This window comes from Balaenoptera borealis (genome assembly GCF_965194805.1).
Source record: "Balaenoptera borealis genome assembly, chromosome: 19".
In the NCBI taxonomy this organism is placed as follows: Eukaryota; Metazoa; Chordata; class Mammalia; order Artiodactyla; family Balaenopteridae; genus Balaenoptera; species Balaenoptera borealis.
In genome coordinates this window covers 59,905,763-59,927,827 of record NC_138878.1, presented here as the reverse complement: position 1 = coordinate 59,927,827, position 22,065 = coordinate 59,905,763, and the positions used below count along the sequence as shown (strand labels likewise).

Here is a 22,065-nt window from a genome sequence, read left to right as displayed (position 1 = left end):
TGGGGATCGGGAGTTTGGTTTTGGATGCATTGAGGTACCTAATAGATTTCCAAGTGGAAGTGTTGAGAGGGTAGCTGAATAGATGAGTCTGAATTCAAGGGTGAGGTCCAACCTAGATAGATAGATAGGTAAGTAGATAGATAGATAGATAGATAGATAGATAGATAGATAGATAGATAGATAGATAGATGGATTTGGGAGGCCATCCCCAAAGGAGTGAGTGGAGAGAAAAAAAGAGAAGAGGACCAAAGACTGAGCCCCAAGACCCTCCAATGTTTAAAGACCCCAAAGATGAGGAAGAAACAACAAAGGAGTCTGAGAAGGAACAGCCACTGAGATAGGAGGGAATTCATGAGAGTGGGATGTCTTAGAAGTCAAGGGATGAAAATAAACCTAGGAAGAGGGTGTGACTGTCTGAGAGAAGGCTCAAGTAATGTGTGGGCAGGGCACTGAACTATTAAATCGAGCCATAGGGAGGTTCCTGATAACCTCAAGGGGTGATTTGGCCAAGGGGCAGAGCCAAACCCTAACTGGAGTGATTCAAGAAGGACTGAAGGAAAGGAATTGGAGATATTAGTACAGGTAACTTTTTTGGAGGGTTTTGTTGTTGTAAAAAGCAGCACATCATTGGAGCTGCAGCTAGACGGGGTTCATAAAGCTTGTTTGTATTACACCGTGTCTTTACACCAATGGGAATGATCCAGAAGAGAGGGGAGAATTGATGATACAGGAGAGGAGAGAATTGCTTGATTTACATCCCTGAGTAGGCGAGAGGGGATGGAATGTAGTGCACACGTGAAGGAGTGGCCTTGGCTAGGAGTGGTTTCCATCATTAGCAGGAGGGAAGGCTGAGAATAGGGTCTCTGGTACAGGTAGCTGGGATAAATATGTTGGGAATCTGCGGAAATTCTCTTCTGATGGATTTAAAACAGGAGCAGGGTCAAGGGTGAGAGTGAGGGCACAGAGGAGGTGGTAGAGGTTGAAGGAGGGAGGAGAAGGTGTGAAACATGCTTCCAGGAATGTGGGAGAGTGAATGGGCATGAGCGGGGCTTCCAGGCATGAAATTACGGTAAACTCAGGCTCACTGCAGTGTGTGTTTTTGTCTAGCCACGTTCAGCAGGTGCAGGCACATGGCAGATGAGAAGGAGAGTTAGGTGAGAATTGCCTGCAATCTCATTCACATAAAAGCTAGCAACAGGACCTGGTACCTGGTGAGTGGTGGAAAGGAAGGCAACTGTAATAGCAATAAGTGCTTTGATTTGGGAAGACAGAGAGTCTGTGAAAAGAATAGGGATCAGGATTATGTCCAACCTTATCCCTTATCCCTTATCCCTTATCCCTTTACAGGATGGGGGAACAGAGGTCCAGGTGAGTCCCTTCCGGGTTTCACACACTCTAACATGATTTTTTTAATGTGACATGCTGTTATTACTATATTTGTAAAATTTTACGAATTTTACAAATTTTTACAAATTTGTAAAATTTTTACAGCTGTGATAATTCAGAGGCTTCATTAAGCCGCAGGTATTTTTCCTGCATCGTCTCATTCAAAGGTAGTGAGGTGGTGAATGAGCGTGTCTGCCTGGGTCTGAATCCCAGCTCTGCTCCATCTAGTCAGTTTCTCTGTGTGTCAGTCTTCTCATCTGTAAAATGGGCGTGATACCAGGAGCATGTGCCTCATAGTGTTTTTGTGAAGAATAAATGAGTTAATACAGATAAAGTCCTTAGCACAGTGCCTGCCATGTAGTAAACATATAATAAACAGTGGCAATTATCACGATATAGGAAGGAGGTACTATTATGTTCCCTTGTTTACTGTGACAGTGGCTAAAGTATTAAACTGTTAGCATTCAAAGCCCCCCCGCCCCCACACACACACAGGTAAGTTTGTAGTAATTCTGAGCGGAGATGCAAACTAAAGCAACCTAGAGAAGCTTAATTGATCTACATAAGAAAGTACACAAAACAATGCTTTCTTTTTTAAAAATAAATTTATTTATTTTATTTATTTATTTTTGGCTGCATTGGGTCTTCGTTGCTGCACACGGGCTTCTCACTGCGGTGGCTTCTCTTGTTGCTGAGCACGGGCTCTAGGTGCGCGGGCTTCAGTAGTTGTAGCACGCGGGCTCTAGAGCGCAGGTTCAGTAGTTGTGGCGCACGGGCTTTGTTGCTCCGTGGCACGTGGGATCTTCCCGGACCAGGGCTTGAACCCGTATCCCCTGCATTGGCAGGCGGCTTCTTCACCACTGCGCCACCAGGGAAGCCCAGCAATACTTTCAAATCCATTAGATTGGCCAAAATTAGACAGTCTAAGAACACCAAGTTCTGGAGAAGTATGTGGAAGAACAGGTCATTGGGCACTGAAGTATTAATAGGTGTATCCTTTCCAGAGAACAATCTGAGAGTACTTTGAGAAATTAAATCTGAGGATGCCGGCCAACCTCATTTCCCCACTGTCCAAATGAGGTGTGTATGACGATGAGCCTTGAGTGGAGTTTAGGTAGCAAAGAGTTGGAAAGAATTTGATGTCCATCATTAAGTCTCAAAAAATGGAATGTAAATCAACAATACTTCAATAAAATAAATTTTTAAATAAGTAGAATGGAAAATATATCCTGGAACATCCCACAGCAGTATAAGAGGTAGAAGCTGACATTCATGCCATGCTTAATAATGCTTCCTAAATGCTTTAAGATGTCAGCTTGCAACGATCGTGTGAAAAAGGTACCATGATTTAACAACCCCCATTTTACAGATAGAGAAACCAAAGCCCAGAGAAGTTCAGTAACTTGCCCGAGGTCATTCAGCTAGTGGGCAGCCGGGCTGGGACTTGAACCCAGGCAGCCTCTCCAGAGTCTACAAGACTCACTCCTCAGGAGCTAGAAATAAGCACAGCCACATCGAGAGCTCTCAAGACAAACAAAAAAAACCCACACACACACACAAAGAAAGAAAGATAATGAGTTTCTTCGCTCAGTGACATTTTTGTAAATTTAAAACACAGACAATAAAACTGACCTTAAGGATACATAGGGATCTTTGTAAAACAATAGAAGGACTGGGGGCCCCAAATTAAGCACTCTAGAGTGGGTGCCTATGGGAGGGGGCAGATGAAGGGGGGAAATTACTAAAATTAAATTCCACCAAAGGTGGTTGTGTAGAATCAGCTTCAGCCTAATGCACTGGTGGTTCTAAGCTCGAGAAGCGTGGAAGTTCCCAGGGAGGGGGGAGGTTATGGAAGGGGTGAGGGTGTACCTAGAAATTCAACTGAAAAGAGGAGAACTCCTGAGGAAGAGAGGCAGTGTGATAAAGTTAAGGGGGTAGCTTCATCGGGCAGGCTGCCAGAGTTCAGTTCCAAGCTCTGCTGCAAGTGACTTAACCTCTTGATGCCTCGGTTTCCCCATCCACACGCGGTGGAAAGATGCAAAGAAAGCTCCTTCTCCCTCCACCAGGACTAAGGCAAGAAATCTATATCGTTCCTCAGTGTTCTTACAGATACCCCATTTTTGTTTCTCTTGCATACAGCACAGTGTCTGATCTGACTTGCCTTTTTAAAGGATGGCTCAGCTTCTGTCAAAAGGATAGGCAAGGGCAGAAGCCAGGATCCCAGGAAAGGGGCCCCTGTGGGAGTCCAGATGGGAGCCGATGGGGGCCTGGACCTTGGTGATGTTGATAGAGGTGGCCAGACGGGGTCAGACTTGGAATTTAAAGGTGCCGCAGCAAAAGTTTGCTGATGGATTGGATGTGGGTGTGAGGGAAAGAGGGGGTGTCAAGGGCGAATGCAAGGTTTTTGGCCCGAGCGACTGGGAGAGTTTGGAATTTATCCCAGAGGCAGTAGGAAGTCATAGGAAGATGTTGAGACTTGGCGGGGGTGGGGGGAGGAGGGGATGTGGTCAGATGCCATGATCACCAAGGAGGCAGCCAGGATCGGGAACAAGGCTTGAGAGACAGGAGAGGGGGATGGAGTCTGGCCCTGGCTCAGCCCCCAACTCACTGTGGGCTCCTGGGCAAGATACAGCTGTTCTCCAGATCTTCATTTCCCCATCCTACAAAAAAGGCTATTAGGAATAAAAGACCCTCAAGTCCCCCTCAGCACAAGAATTTTTGCTCCAAGATTCTCTAACTCAAATATACCCAGGATCAGGTAAATATAAGATCATCACTCAAGGTCAGACCTCCTCCCTTCATCCTCCTTCCCAAAGCCCATCCTTGCCCCACTGGACAGGACACAGAACCTCCCTGCTCTGGGAGCCTGGAGGATGATATCAGTGACAATGGCAGGCAATGTTTGTTAAGTACATGTTCTGCGTCAAGGGCTATTCATGCTCTGCCACACAGAGACCAGACAGGAGCCCTGAGAGGTGGGTGCTTTATTATCACTCCCATTTGTAAATGGGGAAACTGAGGCTCTGGGGGGGTGAAATGGTTTGCCCAAAGTCACATGGGAGAACTAGGACTCCAGTGATGTCTCCCCAGCTGCACTGCTATCTACCGCCCCCTGGTCCAGCCACGAGCACTTCTCACCTCCTCACTGGGCTCCTTACTTCTACCCCAGCCCCCCACATAGTGTGCTTCACGTGCAACCAGAAGGATCTTGTGATAAAACCTAAGTCAACTGAGATCTTTCCTCAAAACCCTCCCAAGCTGCCCATCTCACTTAGAGTCAAAGCTAAGTCTTTACAGTGGCCCTCAAGGCAGATACAGTGTGTTCCCTGCCTAACTCTCTGGCCCCATCCCTCCTGCTCTCCCCTCCCCACTCTTCTCTAGCTTCCCTGGGCTCCTCCTTCTTCCTCCAACAGACCAGGTGCACTCCAGCCTCAGGGCCTTTGCACCTGCTCTTCCCCCAGAGACCCACATGGCCCACTCCCTCACCTCCTTCATATTCTGCTCAAATGTCACCCCCTCAAGCGAAGCCTTCCTTGTCACTCTGTTTAAAACTGCAGGGAATTCCCTGGTGGTCCAGTGGTTAGGACTCCACACTCTCACTGCTGAGGGCCCAGGTTCAGTCCCTGGCCGGGGAACTAAGATCCCACAAGCTACGCTGCTTGGCCAAAACAAACAAACAAACAAAACCAAACAAACTGCAGCCTCCCTCCATTCCCCTGCACCCCAATCCCCCATCCCCCTTCCTTAATGTATTTTTCTTCATGGCATTTACCATCATCAAACAGACTGTTTTACTTCTTTTGCTTGTTTATTGTCTACCTCCAGAATGTGAGCTCATGAGGTCAGGAATTTGTGTCTGTTTTGTTTACTGCCATATGTCCATATGCCTAGAACAATGCCCAACATATAGTAAGTGCTCAAAAATTTTTTTGTTAGGTGGATGAGTGAGGATCTGCCTTTAGGGTTGACACTTGTAGCTACTATACGTTGTGTGCGATACCCTGCGTTAACTGCTCTGTATGTTGGGTTCTTTTTTTTTTTTTAATTTTATTTATTTATTTATTTATTTATTTTTGGCTGCATTGGGTTTTCGTTGCTGCGCACGGGCTTTCTCTAGTTGCGGCAAGCGGGGGCTACTCTTCGTTGTGGTGCACGGGCTTCTTACTGTGGTGGCTTCTCTTGTGGAGCACGGGCTCTGGGCGCGCAGGCTTCGGTAGTTGTGGCTCACTGGCTTCAGTAGTTGTGGCTTGCAGGCTGTAGAGCGCAGGCTCAGTAGTTGTGGCGCGTGGGCTTAGTTGCTCCGCGGCACGTGGGATCTTCCCGGACCAGGGCTCGAACCTGTGTCCCCTGCATTGGCAGGCGGATTCTTAACCACTGCGCCACCAGGGAAGCCCTGTATGTTGGGTTCTGATCACACCCGTCCATCTCTCCTGGCCTTACTGGGGTCCAGGCAAAGAACCCCTCCTCCCTGGAGTCTGTTCTGGCTCAGTCCCAGCCCCCAGGCTGGCTCCTTCCCCTCCATTGCCCCTTTGATGCCCATGTCACTCCCCTGCTTAAAATCCTCCAACGATTCCAGGATTCCACCTCGTAACCTCCACTCCAGGGTTTTCCATACTGTGTGTCACAACTGGTTAGTGGACTGTGAAATCAACCAGCATTTTTCAGTAGCCTAGACTAGATCAGAGTCTGTGCACATAGTATAGACATAGTATAGACTAAGGTATAGGTGAAGTATGATTTCAAGAAACTTTTGGGGACTTCCCTGGTGGCGCAGTGGTTGAGAATCTGCCTGCCAATGCAGGGGACACGGGTTTGATCCCCGGTCCGGGAAGATCCCACATGCTGCGTAGCAACTGAGCCCTTGCACCACAACTACTGAGCCTGTGCGCCTAGAGCCCGTGCTCCGCAACAAGAGAAGCCACCGCAATGAGAAGCCCGCGCACCACACCGAAAAGTAACCCCCACTCGCCGCAACTAAAGAAAGCCCTCGCGCAGCAAGGAAGACCCAACGCCGCCAAAATACAAATAAAATTTTTAAAAAAAAGAAACTTTTGTTTCAGTGTCATATGCCTTGGAATCATGATGTAAATGTATTTCTTACTGTGGGTCGAAACATTTTGCCAAACCCTGCACTACACAGAACTGCCTCTCCTAAATCCCATGTACAGACTGGATGGATGATGTTAATATCAGCTTAGATTTCTCTCTTTGCTGGGACCCATGCCAAGTGATTTTATCTGCTTTGGTCTTGGACTCCCGGCCACACCCCAAGCACTGTTAATGATTCCCAGTTGACAGATGGTGAGACTGAGGCTCATACTGAAGAAAGCCCATGCCTGAGGTCACCAGGCTGGGAAGGAGGAGAGCAGGGCCTGAGTCCCAGCCAACCTCCCTCCCTGAGCCTGCCCACTCGCCCACTGGCCCTGCCCCTCCTAGTCTGCTCCCCACCTACACAAAGAACTCAGCTGTGCCAGCTCATCCCCAGAGCCTCCAGGTGCAAGCTGCCTCAGAGATCCCTCAACATCCCAGCCAGCAGTACTGGTTGAACCCCCATTTTGCAGGCTAGAAAATCGAGGCCAGAAAGCATTTCCAAGAATCCACCATTCTATCACTCTTCTCCAAACTCCCCTCTTTGAGAGGCAAGAGAGAGAAATGGCTAAGGACGCATCTTCGACTGTCTGGGTTCAAATCTCATGCTTCAAAACTTTGTAGCTGTGTGATCTGAGGCAAGCTCGCTGAACCTCAGTTTCCTTTACTGCAAAATAGGAATAATAATAGTAACTACCCATAAAGCCATGCTCAAGACTTAAATAAGTTGGGATAAGTGTAAAGTTCTTAGATCAGTGGCCACACCCCTTGGTTGGGAATCTTCCCAACATCTCTATGTAATTAGACTACTATTTGCCCCCCAAGTTTGTCGCAGAGAAAGGGAGGCCCTTGCCTGAGTTCGCACAGCTAGGAAGCAGGAGAGTCAGAATTTAGATGCAGATCTGCCTGGGCTTTTAACCACCTAGTCACAATAGTCCTTCGGGACGTTAGTATCAGCAGCAACGACATTTTCCGAATTAAGGAACAGGAGACTCAGAGAGGGTAAGGACATGCCCAAGTCACACAGCCTGTAAATGGCAGAGCCAGGTTTCAAAGCCAGGCTTGTGTGTGTCCAATACAGGCTGACTTTTGTCCCATGAGCCCCTCCATAAAGCTCTGGTGGGGCAGGAGGAGAAAGCAAGTTGAGAGCTGCCCTTGCCTCCAGCCTAGTCTGGGGGTCTTGTATCCCTGGTTCCAGCCCCTGCCCAGCCTAGGGTGACTGCTTCCCTAAAGTCTCTAGGGTGGGGGTACTGGGGTGGCACAGATGATGGCAGAGGGTGCAGCCTCCCCCTGCACCGGCCTCTGATTGGGGCCCTGCAATCCCCCAGGATTTGGTGCTTGGAAGGCTGACGTTGTGTTGCTATGGCAATGGGTTTGGGGCGGTTGCCATAGCAGCAGAACTAGCCTGGGTTTAAAAATATCTAGGAGGAGGTTTGTGTTTGTGTGTGAGTGTGAGTGCGTGACCGACCGTGCTGTTGTGTGTGTCCAAATGGGAGGGCTTGGGGTGTGTGTGTGGAACTGGGGCTGCAGGCATGACTTGAGGGTGGGGGCTGAGCAACACCCGGACTCCATGTGTGCCGTGTGTGTTGCTGAGTGGCCTGCGAGGTCCCATGCATTTTGTGCATTAGTCTACGTGGGCCATGCATCTAAATGTGTGTGATTCCCCAATTAGTGTGGAAGACACAATTGAGTCTGTCAGTCTATATATCACGTCACTAACATGTATGCCTTATGTAACATAGGTTGTGTATGTCTTGTAGCTTTGATCCTGTACGTGTAACTTCTCATCATGTGTGTGGCCAAGTGTGGATTTGTTCTGACTCTGAATAGGTGCACCTGGGACATACTCAGATATTAGATTATGTATCCATTTGTGCATAAGAACCTGTGGCGTGGCTTTGTGAATGTGCATAATGCATAATGCACATTCACAGGAGTGAATGTGCATTATGCATTATGGGTATGTGTGTATGTGTGTGTATGCCTATTCCCTGTGAGTCTTCTTCATACATCAGAGTGTGCCTGTGTAAAATTGTTGAGTGTGCACCTGTGTGTCTGCAGGGGGGCCTGTGTGACTCTGTGTGTGTTGGGGGGAATTTCACACCTTACTCCACGGATGTTGGGATATATATACCTGTGTGGTGTGACTACATGTGACTCAAAGGTCTAAGGTGTGGATCTCTGCCTGACCCCAGTATCTCCCTGCATCCCTCTGCCTCTTCTCTGTCTCCATGGCAACCAGCTCCTCAGCTCCCTCCAAGAAGATGGAGGGGGAGGATCCAGACTGCAGTGGACCACAACCCCCTCCCATCCCCCTTGACTCTGGGGACAATGGGGGGGAGGGGACAGATGGGCGGCCACCCCATCCACCCCAGGCCATCTGCTACCCTCCCCATCCTGGGGACCTGAGAGCGTGGCAAGGGAGGGACAGTAGTGGGATGGAGCAGAGGGAGGGGCCCCCCAGCTGCCACAATTACCCCCATCCAGGCCCCCTCTGAGCCTAATCTTGCGTCTGGCTGACCTAGGAAGGAAAAAGAATCCTTGGAGACCAGAAATCCAGGGAGAAGAAAATTCATGTATCAGACAAAATTAAATATTAGCAATGATCCATTCTAAGGAAGGGGCCCCTACTTCCAGTGACTTTGGGCTCTGAAATTAAGCTTGGCCTATGTTTGAAACCCAGTTTTCCCTCTGTCTACCTATACAACCTTGGACAAGCCACACTGCATATCCTGGGCCTCCATCTGTCATCTGAAAATCAGGTTTTCTTAATGACATGAATAGTAATACTTACTCTTTAAGGGCCAAGACTGTTTTGTTCCCTGTTGTATCCCAGTGTTTGGGACAGTGCCTGGCACTTTGTAGGTTCATAAGTGCCATTGACTGAATTGAGTGTTAGTTGGGTGCTAGGCTCAAGCACTACATTTTGTAAGTCAGGTGTTCATTGAACTCAATCCCCTAAGCCCTTGCAGTAACTCTGTGTCGATTCTTCAAGGGATAGATGAAAGATTTGAGGAGCAATTTCCCAGCTGTCGGGGGTGGGAGACATGTGAAGTGGGATTTCTTTTAGCAACCCAGTGATGTCAAGTGGCTGAGGCTCAGTTTCCTCATCTGTAAAACGGGGGTAACTGGAGTACCTCACAGAGTCGGTTGCTCTAGGAATTAAATGTGATAATGTTTGTGAAGTGCTTACTTAGAAGCGGACCTGGCACATGGTAAGTACTTGTTCAATAAACGCTCATTACAGGCGAGGGGTGGGGAAGGTGTGGAGGAGCCCAGGGTCCTTACTGCAGCCTGGGGTAGCCTGGTCCCTCTCGTAGCTGCGGGGAGGGGGCGTGGTCAACTCAGGGGGCGTGGTCCAGGATTCAAGGACAGGCCAATGGGGCGTCGAAGGGCGTGGCCCTGACCTGCATGGGCGTGACCTTGCGCGGGTGGGAGGGGCCAGGCCGCTGTGGGAGCCTCCGGGAAGAAGATGCTCGGGCCAGCAGCCACCGCCAGCCCAGCCACCGCTGCCGCCCGCGCTCGCCGCCCCCCGGGTCCCCACTAGCGGCCGCCTCCGCCTCCCATCTCCGGCCCCGTTCCTCCGGCCCCCCGCCCCGGGCAGGGTCTGGGGGGCTAGGCCCTCTGCCCCGGGGAGCAAAGAAGGGGGTCCCGTCCCCCCAAGTGGCGCGGCCAGTCCCCGGCCTCCGTAATCTTGAGAGAGACCCCACCCCTCAGTTCTCTCTGGGCCCTATCCGAGACCCCCTTTTCCTTCCCGTCCCGCTCACATCCGCTCTCCAGGCTCTGTCAGCCCCCCAGAAGCAGCTCCCTCCCTCCTCCCCTCTCCGGGGTTCCCCCTCCCCCATCCCTCCGCCACCGCCCCCTCCCCCTCCCACATCCCCTTCCCTCCCCCTCCCTCTCCCCCGTCCCCCGCCCCCCCCACCATGAGGATGATGGCCGCCGGCGCGGTGCACGGCCTCTTCACGGCCTCCGCGGCCCCGCAGCCGCCGCCGCCCCCGCCGCCGCCGCCGCCGCAACCCCAGCCTCCCCAGCAGCCGTCGCCGCCGCCACAGCAGCCGCCGCCGCCGCCGCCGCAGCCGCCGCAGCAGCAGCAGCCGCCGCCCCAGGCCCCCCCCATGGAGCCCGAGGCCCCGGATTCCCGCAAGAGGCCCCTCGAAACGCCCCCCGAGGTGGTCTGCACCAAGCGCAGCAACACGGGAGGTGAGAAAGGGCTGCGGCTCCGGGGGGGGGGGGAGCGGGCAGGGGGCCGCGCCTTTCTCTAGCCTCCTCCCCCCCCAAATGGCAGGTGCAAGGGCTCTGGGGAGGGGAAGGGCGCCCCTCCCTAGACTGGGGAACGGAGAGGGGAGTTGGGGAGGGAACAGGACCCCTTCTCCGTCTCGCCGCGGCCCTGGGCTGGGAGCTTTGTCTGCGTTGAGAGGGCTTGGGGGGGAGGGGGTGGTAAGTGTCCTTGGGGGCGCGCAAAGGATGGGGGGCGTGGGTGCCTCCGAGCGGGTGTCTCTGTGTCCTTGAGGGGTGTGTGATGTGACCCTTTCGGGGCAGGGGTGTTCCCGGGCTGGCGTGTCCTGGCGGGGGGAGGGGAAGGAGCTGAGGAGGCCTGTGGACCCGGAGCTTCCCAGCCTCCCTCCCTGGGGATGTCCTGAGCAAGGGTTGTCCCGGGGGGAGGCATGTGTGGGCCATGGGCGGGATTTTGCGTGGGGACAAGCTAGGTGGGTGTGTTGGGTGACATGGAGGAAAGGGTGGGTGTGTAAAGCTCAGAGAATGTATGGCTGGGACAGGTGTGTGTGTGTGTTCGTGTGTGCGTGTGAGCCCTGTAAGGCCTGGATGTGTGACATTAGGGATCATGGATATGACAGAAAGGAGGGTGTGTGTGTGTGTGTGTGTGTGTGTGTGTGTGTGTGTGTGTGTATAAGAGATGAGAGGGGCTGGGCTCCGTGTTTGAGACCCTCATAGGGGTATATGTGACAAGTGCGTGCATGTCACTCCAGAGGGGACTGTGGCAGAGTGTGACACATGAGTGAGAGGGTGTGTGTGACATGCAAGGGGGTGTGTGTGGGCTGCCGAATGGGCCGGCTCTGGGTGTGAGCCATGAGAGGCTGTGTGGATCAGAGGATGGCAGTTCAGTGTGTGTGACACAGGCGTGTCCCGGGTGGGGTGGGACCAGGAGAAGCTGATGAGGGTATATGACAAGAAAAGAGTGTGGGCGTGACTCCAGAGAGGCTGTGGCTGGGTGTGACACACGGAGGTGTGCAACGGTGACATCAGAGGGGGTGTGTGCAACAAGGGAAGGTGGGTGTATGACAGAGGAGAGACTGGGGCTCTGTGGTGAAATTCACGAGGGTGTGTAACAAGGAAAGGGAAGGATGGGGGCCCATGTGACAGGGAGCAGGAACGTGTGCATGTGACACCCAAGGGGTGGGAAAAGGGAAGGTGTGTGTGTGACACCCAAGTGTGTGTATATGTGTAACAGGGGGCTGTGTGTGAAATGGTTGGTGTGGGGATGATTCTGTGTGTGTATGACAAGGGAGTGTGTGTGTGTGTTTGTGTGATGGCTGCATGTTTGACAACACAGAAGGGGTGTGTGTGTAAGACAAGAGGGACCCTCACTGTGTGTGTGTGAAGAGGTATGTGTACCAGAGAATAAAAGCCAAGCTGGGAACTCTAGGTGTATGTCTACCCGTGAGGTAGGGTTTGTCAGGGGACTCAGAGCCCAGCCCGTTAGCTCCCTGGAAGGAGGGAGACCCCAGAGCAGACAAGCCCCTCCCAGCGGTCACCTTGGCCAAAATCTCCGCTTCCTCTGGCCTTTTCCTCCGGATGGGAAAGGGATGGCCTCGGCCAGAGCGCACTCTTCCCACTCTATCAGGCATTGTAGTGGGTGGGGTGGGGACCTCCCACCTCCTCTCCTTGGATGAACAGGAGCCGAGTCTCTTCCTCCCATCCCAGCCCCCTGCCACCCCTGGCCAGGTGCGATAGGAAATGGGGGAACCCCTGGCTGCCTGTGAGGGTGTCCAGCAGAAATTGGAGGAAAGGGAAGTTGGGGGAGGGGTGGGAGGGAGTTTCCTGTCCTTCTTCCTGCTCCCCCGCCCCCAGCACACACATGAATGTGTCCCTGCCACATCCTTGCCTCCTTCCTGCCTCACTGCCATTCCCAGTCCCAGGAAGGGTCGGGTACCCAGGCGGTCCCTGAACCCAGCCTGGAGGTCCAGCCCCACCCCTGCTGGGGGGGAGGGGAGGAGGTCTCATCCTTCTCTTAAAGGGGCTGAGATGCTCAAAATCTGAGCACGCAGAGCAGAGCAGCACCACCTAACTGTGACGCTGCCAGGACGGTCAGGTCCAGGTGCTTGGCACCTACTACGAGTCAGGCTCTGAGATACGGGTTAATGTCCCAGTACAAGCCTCCGGGGAGATGAATTGAGCTGCTTTTTCAGATGAGGAAAACTGAGGCTTAGCGAAATGAAGCCACTAGCCCGGACTCACACAGCTCATAAGTGGGGAAGCTGGGATCTCTCCAGCCCTGGGCTGCCTGCCTCCAGAGCTCATGTGCTCGGCCACTGTGCATCCTGCCTCCTTCAGCTGTGGGGAAACTAGGGTGAGCCCTTAGGGACCCTCTCCTCCAGACTCTTCCCAGGGGAAACTGAGGCCCAGAGATGCGAAAGGACAGTCCTCCATTTGCAGAAAGCCTCAGGGGCAGAGCTGGGCAACCGTCCAGGACTTTCGTCTCAAAATTGACGGCTCCTTCCAATAATATTTTCATGTCTGTGGGACACTGGGTCAACCTCACGCCTTTTCTGGGCTTCAGCGTCACCATCTGCCAAATGGGGAAATAACAATAGTTACAGATGATAGCAGCTACCAGTATTCTTGCTTACTGCCTTACATGCAATATTTCATTTAATTCTCCCAACTTTCTATGATGTGATACTACTACTAATAAATAAATAATAATAATAAATTATAACAATGGCTGACAGTTATGGTGCCACAGTGCACCAAAAGTATTAGGGAAAACACTGGGCACCGACCGATCATTTAATAATCCTTACAGTCTGATTATGTTACCCATCTTACAGGTGACACACTGAGGCACAGAGAGGTTAATTAACTTGCCCAAGGTCAGTCAGCTAATAAGAGGCAGGGCCAGGATTTGAACTCAGGAGGCTGGCTCCATTGGATGGGTAGACTCTATAGTGAACCCCAGTTTCAGGCAAGCAAACCAAGGCTCAGAGGGGTAAGGGACTTTCTAGGGTGTCACAGCAAGTCGTGCCAGCCTGGGCAGATTGAACTCCTACCCATGGTGCCAGCCTAGGGGCTGATAGAGGAGACGGTGGCTGTTGCAACTGGCTTCTGGGCATTGTGACTGGCAGGCAGACACCGTTGGGAAGGAGACGAGGCACTAAGGACAGGAGGGCTTGAATGAAGGGGTTGGATGGAAACTCCAGTTGGGAACTCACTGGAGAAACAAATAATCCCAGTCTGGTGGCACGGTAACAAAGAGTGTCTCCCTTGAGTACAGATGATAACTCTTTTTTCTTTCTTTGGCCACACCGTGTGGCTTGCGGGATCTCAGCTCCCTGACCAGTGAAAGCGTCCAGTCCTAACCACTGGACCGCCAGGGAATCCCCACAGATGATAACTCTTCAGGTGCTACTAGAATGGCCCCCATACTCCTGACTGTATTCCCACCTCTGTCAGCCCCATGTACACAGAAACAGCAACTCCCCACCGCACACACACACCGCACACCCCAAATGTAGCTTACACCAGCCAGGCCTTGCTCCCAAGATCCTCGATGGTTAACGCAAAGTCAGTATCACCAAGGTTAAGAGCCCTAGAATGAGAGCTTCCAGGGTTCATCTCATCGCTGTCATGTGCTTGGTGTGGGACCCTCGGGTGAGTTCTTTCACTGCTCTGAGCCCCAGTGTCCTCATCTGGAAAATGGGAACTGTTAAGATGCACCTCCACCTCTCCAGGTTGTTGTGTGGGTTCAGTGAGATTGTATGTGAAGCACACGGCATCAGGCCTAGCAGATAGTAAGCACTCAATAAACAATAGCTATTATTATTACTATTATTATCATCATCATTATTATTGCTACGGAGAATGTCACATTCCTGATTTACCATCCAGTGGTGATTCGCCCCAAGGAAATCATACCCCATCCACCTGTCTCTCACTTGGAGGCAATGTCACAACTCAAAGACAGTTGTATTACATTTCTCACACAGACAGGCAGCACCGTCATTCACAGAAAAATGTCACGCACCCAACATCCCATCCCTCCTCAGGGGTCCCACTCCCAACCACACCCCTGCCATCTTGTCTTCCGCCAGCGACATCCTCACGCACTCCCAACGACAATATCAACATCCCACCCCAGCCTCCTCAGACCTCCACAGGACACACCGATGCTTCCACCCCCCGACCCCCAGACAAGAGCAGGTACCATGAGTGCAACACCCCAACTTTGGTTCCCCCCGAAATATACTGTCACCAAAACAACACCTCTGCCGCATCCAATTCTGCCCCCTCTCCCGGATCCAAGCCACCTTCGGGATCAACTCTCGGTATAAAGTGCCACTCTTCCCATAGCACCCCAAATCTTCTGGGTAGGTTAACATTATTTGTGGAGGTAGGAGAGTATTGGTTACTTTTTGGAAACCTTTATACGCATTCCTGAGGAGGTTGGACACAAAAGGGAAGGGAAGACCAGAGACTCAGAATGACTAGAAAGTGGGAAGGCAGCTTGATCCCAAGGTGGAAATATTGAAATCGCAGCAGAGGGGAACCAGGAGCGCTGAAGTTGGCATCTTCATTTGCTGTCCTGTGTAGAGGGAGCTGCCTGGACCCCAAAGGAAAAGCGAAGGGAAGGGTGGGTGGGTGGAAAGTTCTGGCATCTAGATTTTGCTTTGGTAGAAGAAAGTACTTTTTCACAGGCAGAGCCTTGGTTTTTCAAACAGGGTGGGATGTGTGAGGTCTGGGGACTCCGGGTTTAGCTGAGGTCACGTGTCTGCCCTTTGCTACAAGGCAGGCTGGCAGATAAAGGCCTGGCTTCTTCCTGGAGGAGGTGGGCTTCCCACGGTGGGAGATGCAGAAGATTCTGAAGAAGAGCAGAGCAGACTGTGGGCTGCCATGGGGACTCCTGGGGCTTAGAGTTCTGAGCTTCTACAGGCGAGAGGTCTCAGCTGGTCACTCTCTGTAGGACCCTGGCCTCTGAGGAGGAGCCTCCAAACTTCCACTAGTCTGATATAAGGACTGCCAAGCGCCCACAAGTTTGTCCACGGACAAACTTTTTTGGAGGATCATTTTTAGTTTATATCAGTGTGCTTTGGGAGGAAAAAATATAACCAGCCCTTCAAACTCGGACTATTAGCAACGATTTTTTAAATGTCCTCTTTAAATAGATGCATTTACATTTTAAGAGGGAGTGGACTTAAAGGGCATGGACTGTCTGTCTTGTTCCCTGCTATGTCCCCAGGATCTAAAACAAGGCCTGGCACGTAGCAGATGCTCAGGAAGGATTTGTTGGAACAAGGGAGGGAAGAGGGAGAGAAGAAGCAAAGAAATAATAGTACAGGGGGGATACAACAAGGGCCAAATTCAGGAAGAGAGTTACAGAGATGCTGGGAGGGTGAGTGGAAACAGAGCCTCGTTTCTATCAGTGAGAAGACATTCCTCCTCCAAAAAGCAGGGAGAAGCCTGGGGAAAGGTGATGAAGGAAGTGGGGTCTCCCCTCCTCCTATTTCCTAACAAAACCCCAAACCTTGGAGGCTCATTTCCCCATTTACCAGTAAGTCTCTCTGACATAGAGCACTTACTGTGTACCAGACACTGTGATAAGAACTTTACCTGTGTTCATGAAATAGGTAATATTAATAACGATGATGATGATATCTGACATTTCTCAAGTGGTCTGTGTGCCTGAGACCCTCCTAAGTACTTTACAGTTTAGCATTTCATTAATGATAATAACTTCAGGAACTAGCGCTCTCCTGTCCCCATTTTACAGATGAGAAAACAGAGGCCCAAAGAGGTGAGGAGACTCGCCCAAGGCCACACAACCCATCAGTGGCAAAAGTTGTACTCAGTCTAGGGCTGTTTCTGCCATTTCATTCGGAGATTCTCAGACAAAACCTGAGGAAGTGTGAAGGAGGGGAGTGGGGGGCGTCCCCAGTTTTCTTCCGAGCAGACGATTACCTTCCATCTTCAAGAGGGAAGCTGGGGAAGTGGCTCTGGCTGGAGAAAAGATGGGGAATGAAATCAAAGAAGGAAAGAGGACGGAGTTCTAGTGAGAACACCTTCCCATCTTTCTGAACCTTCCAAAGATGGAGAACTGGCCCCCCATCTCTGTGTCAGGTTGAGGGGCAGGGCTGGCAAGGGGCCACCTCTGTGAGTCCAGGGAAGGAAGTAATTTGTGGGGGGGGGGGAGGGTGTCAGGATGATTGATGGAAAGGCACCCTGGGGGGCTAATTACCTAATAGGCTTAGTGGTCTGATTAGGCAAGTTTAAGAGGATTGCCTTGGGCTAAAGGAAACCCCTTAATTCTGGACCCCTCCCCATGCCTGCAAAGCCACATCCAGCCCTCATACCTCCATCTTCACACATCAGGGAACCCAGAACTTTCAATCTTAAGGGACCAGGTGGAGATGGGCATGACTCCCAGACCCCCAGTCCTGCCCCCACTTTTATTTTAAATTTTAAAAATTTTGGCCGCACAGGGCGGCATGCGGGATCTTAGTTCCCCCACCAGGGATCAAACCCGCAGCCCCTGCAGTGGAAGCGCAGAGTCTTAACCACTGGACCGCCAGGGAAGTCCCACCCTGCCCCCACTTTCAACAGAGCAGTTTCTCTTTTATCTGCTCTGGATGTTGGAGTTTCACGGGAGACATTGAAAATAGCTTTCCTTTGCTTAAAAGAAAAAGTTGAAAAACCAGTGGGGGATGATGGCCTAAGACCTTAAGCTTTGGAAGCAAAATGGCCTGGCTCGTCCCTTCCTTTTCCCAGTGTTTATTGCATGCTTACCAAGCGCTGGGCGCTGCATGAGTCCATGGACACAAGGGCAAGCTTCAGTGACGTGGCCCACACTGGATGACTGTGGTACATCGTTCCGAAGGCATGAGACAGAGGGATCCTTCCCCTCCTCAGGGTTCCAGGAAAGCTTCCAAGAAGGGACATTTGAGGGGGCACCTGAAGGACAAGAGTAATTCACTGAGGGAGGGGAGTTCCAGGCAAAGAGACTGTGCAAAGGCCCTGAGGTAGGAGGGAGGAGGGAAGTTCGAGGAACAAAAAGGAAAATGTGTCTAGTGCACCTGGAGGAAGATGAGGGTGTGCGGCTGGAAATGTGGACGGGGCCAAATCACAAAGTAACTTAGACTCAGAAAGTTCCCGAATGTCTACCCTGGGGGCGACAGTTTGGTTAGAAGGTGGGAAAGGTTAGGCACTTGCCTTGAGACTGCATTAACAAAGGGCTTTACACGTGACCAAGAAAACTGGTCCATAACAAAGAATGACCAAAGCCCCATAAAGGGTCCCTGGTGCCACTTCACCACCTCTAGGTCTTTGAGTCTGTCCTGAAGCACATTGGTCTTTAGCCACCAGCAGGGGAAAGTGTTAAGCATGGGTGGGCGAAAAATGAATCAGAGTTGCATTTGAATCTCAACCTAGCAACTGTCTTGGTGCCCTTGGGCCGGTACCTTCACAGCTCTGTGCCGCTCTGTGCCTAAGTTTCTCCTTATGTAAAAATGGAGCTCATTCTACCCACCTCAGTGGGCGGTTGTGAGGAATGGATGAGATCAAGCTGGCAAAGCACTCAGCAGAGCACCGGGTCAGCAGTGAGTGTTAGAACCTTTCCGGAGTCCAGCCCTCCTCTCCCCTCCCCCTTCGCTGCTTCCACCAGTCAGACCACCATCACTTCCTGCCTGGACCATTGCAGTTGCCTCTTGCTCTTCCACCCATGCTTGTCACAGTCTGCTCACCTCATGGGCATCAGAGGGATCTTCTTAAAATCTAAGACAGATCACATCCCTCCTCTGCTCAGAGCCTTCCCGTAGCTCTCATCTCACTTGGAATAAAAACCACCTTGGTCCACAAGCCTGAACACTCCACCACTATCTCCAACCCTCTCAGCCCTCATTTCCTCTGACTCTCCTCCTCCCTCACTCAGCCCCAGCAACACTGGCCACCTCTCTCTCACTCAAACAACGCAGGCATAACCCCATCCCAGGGCCTTTGCACTTGCTCTTCTTCCACATAGCCCCATAGTTCTGTTCCCTCCTCCACAGCCTGGAAACAGTGTATCATAATGGTTCAGAGTATGGACTCTGGAGCCAGGTGGGGTTCAGATCTCAGCCCTGCCACCTACTAGCTATGTGAACGGGAGCAATTTCTTCACCTTTGTTTACTTATCTGTAGAATGGGTTTTTTTTAAAGTACCTCCCTCATAGCATCAGTGTGAAAATGAAAAAAACTCGTATTTGTAAATTACTTGGAACAGAGTCTAGCGCATATTAGGTGCTATAGAAATGTTTGATGAACAAAGAATGCCGCATTCTTGGGGAAGGCCTTCCTGGCCATCGGATCTGACAATGCAGCACCTACACTCCCCTTCCTCTTTCCTGCCTCTTTTTGTTTTCTTAGTACTTACCACCATCCGACAACGTAAAACACACTGTCTGTCTCCCCCCTCTAGAAGAGTGTAGCTCTGTGAGCTCTTGGCTGAATCACCAAAACTCTTTTGGCCTTATTTGCCTTATTTGCGAAATCAGGGAGCTTTGTCTGTTTTCTTCATGGCTGTTTCACTAGAACGGTGCCAAGCACGTAGCAGGTGCTCAGGAATTATTTGTGGAATGAATGAATAAATGAGCGAATGAAGATCATGACGTGTTTTATTTTCCTACTGCTATTCTCTTGGTCATTGCTCCTCTGTGTTACTACTGTGATCCCAGTGGTTTCCTAGCCCAGCCCATGCCAGTGCCTCCCTGGAGGTACCGTCCAAAGGTGAAGACCCCTCTCCCCTGACTCCCCTCCCCTCTGTGTGCCCCTGCAGAGGAAGGCGAATACTTCCTGAAGGTGCTGATCCCCAGCTACGCGGCGGGCTCCATCATTGGCAAGGGCGGGCAGACCATCGTGCAGCTGCAGAAGGAGACGGGAGCTACCATCAAGCTCTCCAAGTCCAAAGACTTCTATCCGGGTGAGCCCCAGCCCAGCCCTCTTCCTCTGGCCTCCCATCCCTCCCACCTGGGCCCTCTAGGAGGGAGAAGGGCTGCCCTAGGGGCAGTGAGAGTGGTAGGGGGCCTCCCCTCCCCCTAAGGGGACAGAGCTGCCCTCGGCCCCAGGGGCCAGGCCTGAGCAGATGGGGGTGGGGGCAGGGCAAGACAATAGGGCTACTGCATATTCATGAGCTCATTTGCATGATGTGCTGGCAGATGTGCCCCTTCCCACACACCTGCCCCTTTGGGTCAGTTGGAGGAGCTGGGGTGGGGGGCCAAGGAGGCAGGTGTTAGGGTGTCCCTCAGGGCTTGGGGGGCCAGCCATGCATGTTACATAGACCCTCACTCTTTCCCTTTGGATTCCTCTGTCACCCCATCTTGCCCCAATCTGAGTCGCACTGGTTTTCCATCTGTGTCATTCTTTATGTGTCTCTCATTCTGTTTCTGACTTTCCCATCTCTTGTTCCCTTAGGCTCCATTCCCATCGGCTTCTCTCTGTCTCCTCCTGCTCTGCTTTCTGCTCTGTCTTTCTGGTTCCGTCTGGACATCCCCCATCTCTGTTCTCTTAGCCTCCCAGCCAGTCTGTGTGTCTTGGCTTTTTCCTCTTCCTCCCCTCCTCTTCCCTTCCCTTTCTGTCTTCCCATCTCTCTCCCCATCTTTTCCTTTTCCCCCACCTCTCTTATTCTCACATATTTCTCTCTCTTCCTCTCCCAACTCTCTCTGTTCAGTCACCCATTCAACCAGTAGTTGGTAGCGCCCCTCAATGGGGTCATTCTTTGCCGGCGTTGCCCCTCATTTCTTTCTGCCCCTGCTTGCCCATCTCTCCCTTTACATTTCTCTTTTTCTCCTAAGTCTCAGCTCCCTCGTGTTTTTTTTCTTCCCCTCTCTCCAAAATCAGCCCCTTTTCTGCCTCTCCTCCAGCTCTATCGCCCTTCCTTCAATCATAAATTTTTCCAGGCCCCTCCACTCTCTGTAATCTCCCTCAGTATCTCTCACCCCTTCATATATCCCTCCCAAGACCTATGCCTGAGTTTTGACATCTAGGAATCCAGGGAAGGCCCCCTGAACTGCATCTCTGGTCCAGTGCTGGTTCTAGTTCATCCTTAATCCCCTTGGATTTTTTAGGTCAAACACCAGAGCTGGAGCCGAGGGTCAGGACAAATTCATATTCTCTCTCTCTCTCTCTTTCTCTGTGTGTCTCTCTTTCTCTCTCTCTCTCCTCCCTCCACCCCCCTGCCTCCCATCTCACTAAGCAGCTTTGGCAAGAGGTTTAGAGAACAGTCCAGGGAACCTGGCACAACCCCCTTTTCTCTTCCTCCCTGGCCCAGTTTCCCCCTCACTCCTCTAGCCCACAAGATACGGATGAGACCTCTACTTGGGACTTTCATCCAAGGACACTTGGTTCCTTGCCCCTGGATCACATTCTGTGACATAACACATGTCATTCCCTCTCAACTCAGTGACACATCCCACTGGCCAGGCAGCCTAGAACCCTAGAGGATGGGACAGTCATTGCCTCTCTCCTGGGCCAAACACTGTTCAAACAAGCAGCGTGAGCCAGCGTCTCTCCCCAGCCCCTGGATGTGCAGCCAGCCCCGCTCCCCACCCCCGAATTGGAACTTCCAGATCATACAGCATATGCTGGCTCCTGGCTCAGAGATGCAGGGCACAGCTCCCTACATCCTGGTCTTGTCCCTAGGACTTCCCAGGACCCACAGGAACATAAGAAATGGAGATGCTACTGCTCAAGCATGTGTTCCTCTGCTCCTGGCTGATACCTTTCATTCATTCATTCAACATATATTCTCTGAGCATCTTCTCTATGCCAGCACCGTACCGGACCGGGATGGGGACATAAGCACTGACTGTGACACCCCAGCCTAGCCCTCCCGGATCTCACATCCCAGTAAGGGGGATAAACCGAACACCATTGATGACCTAGAGTGGTCAGGGCTGGGACAGGGAAACCCAGAGGATGGAGGGAGCCCCAGACAGGGCACCCGACCCAGCCTGAGGAGATCAGGAAGGGCTTCCTGGAGGAGGAGGCCAGAATAGTAAGAGTGAGCTAGGTAAGGAGCAGTGAAGGGTGCTCCAGGAAGATGAAAGAGCATGTTCAAAGGCTGGGGGTGGGGGTTAGTTTGTTCAGTGTGGCTGGTGAAAGGACAGGTGAAAACTGATAATACAGAAATTGAAAGGGTCCTCTGGGCCTAGTTGGTTCTGTCACACACACACACACACAGACGCACACACACACACACACACTGATGTGTCTACTCCATGAAACAAATACCTACCTGGCCTTTACCCAAAGGGAGGGGTAGAACACACGAAGGGTGTCCCCTCCTTGATACGGAAACCCCAAGCCCCAGATTCAATCCTTCCAGGTCAT

At 51.7% G+C, this 22,065-nt stretch overlaps 1 protein-coding gene across 1 annotated transcript; it reads left to right on the top strand.

Annotated features, from left to right (window-relative positions):
- Positions 1-2,229: 2,229 nt before the first annotated feature.
- On the top strand, positions 2,230-21,991 carry LOC309617332 (uncharacterized protein). The gene is made up of 2 exons (XM_082369478.1): positions 2,230-10,674; positions 19,514-21,991. The coding sequence occupies exons 1-2, from the start codon at positions 10,398-10,400 to the stop codon at positions 19,774-19,776; spliced, it is 540 nt and encodes a 179-aa protein (XP_082225604.1). The 5' UTR covers positions 2,230-10,397; the 3' UTR covers positions 19,777-21,991.
- The last annotated feature ends 74 nt before the right edge of the window (positions 21,992-22,065 follow it).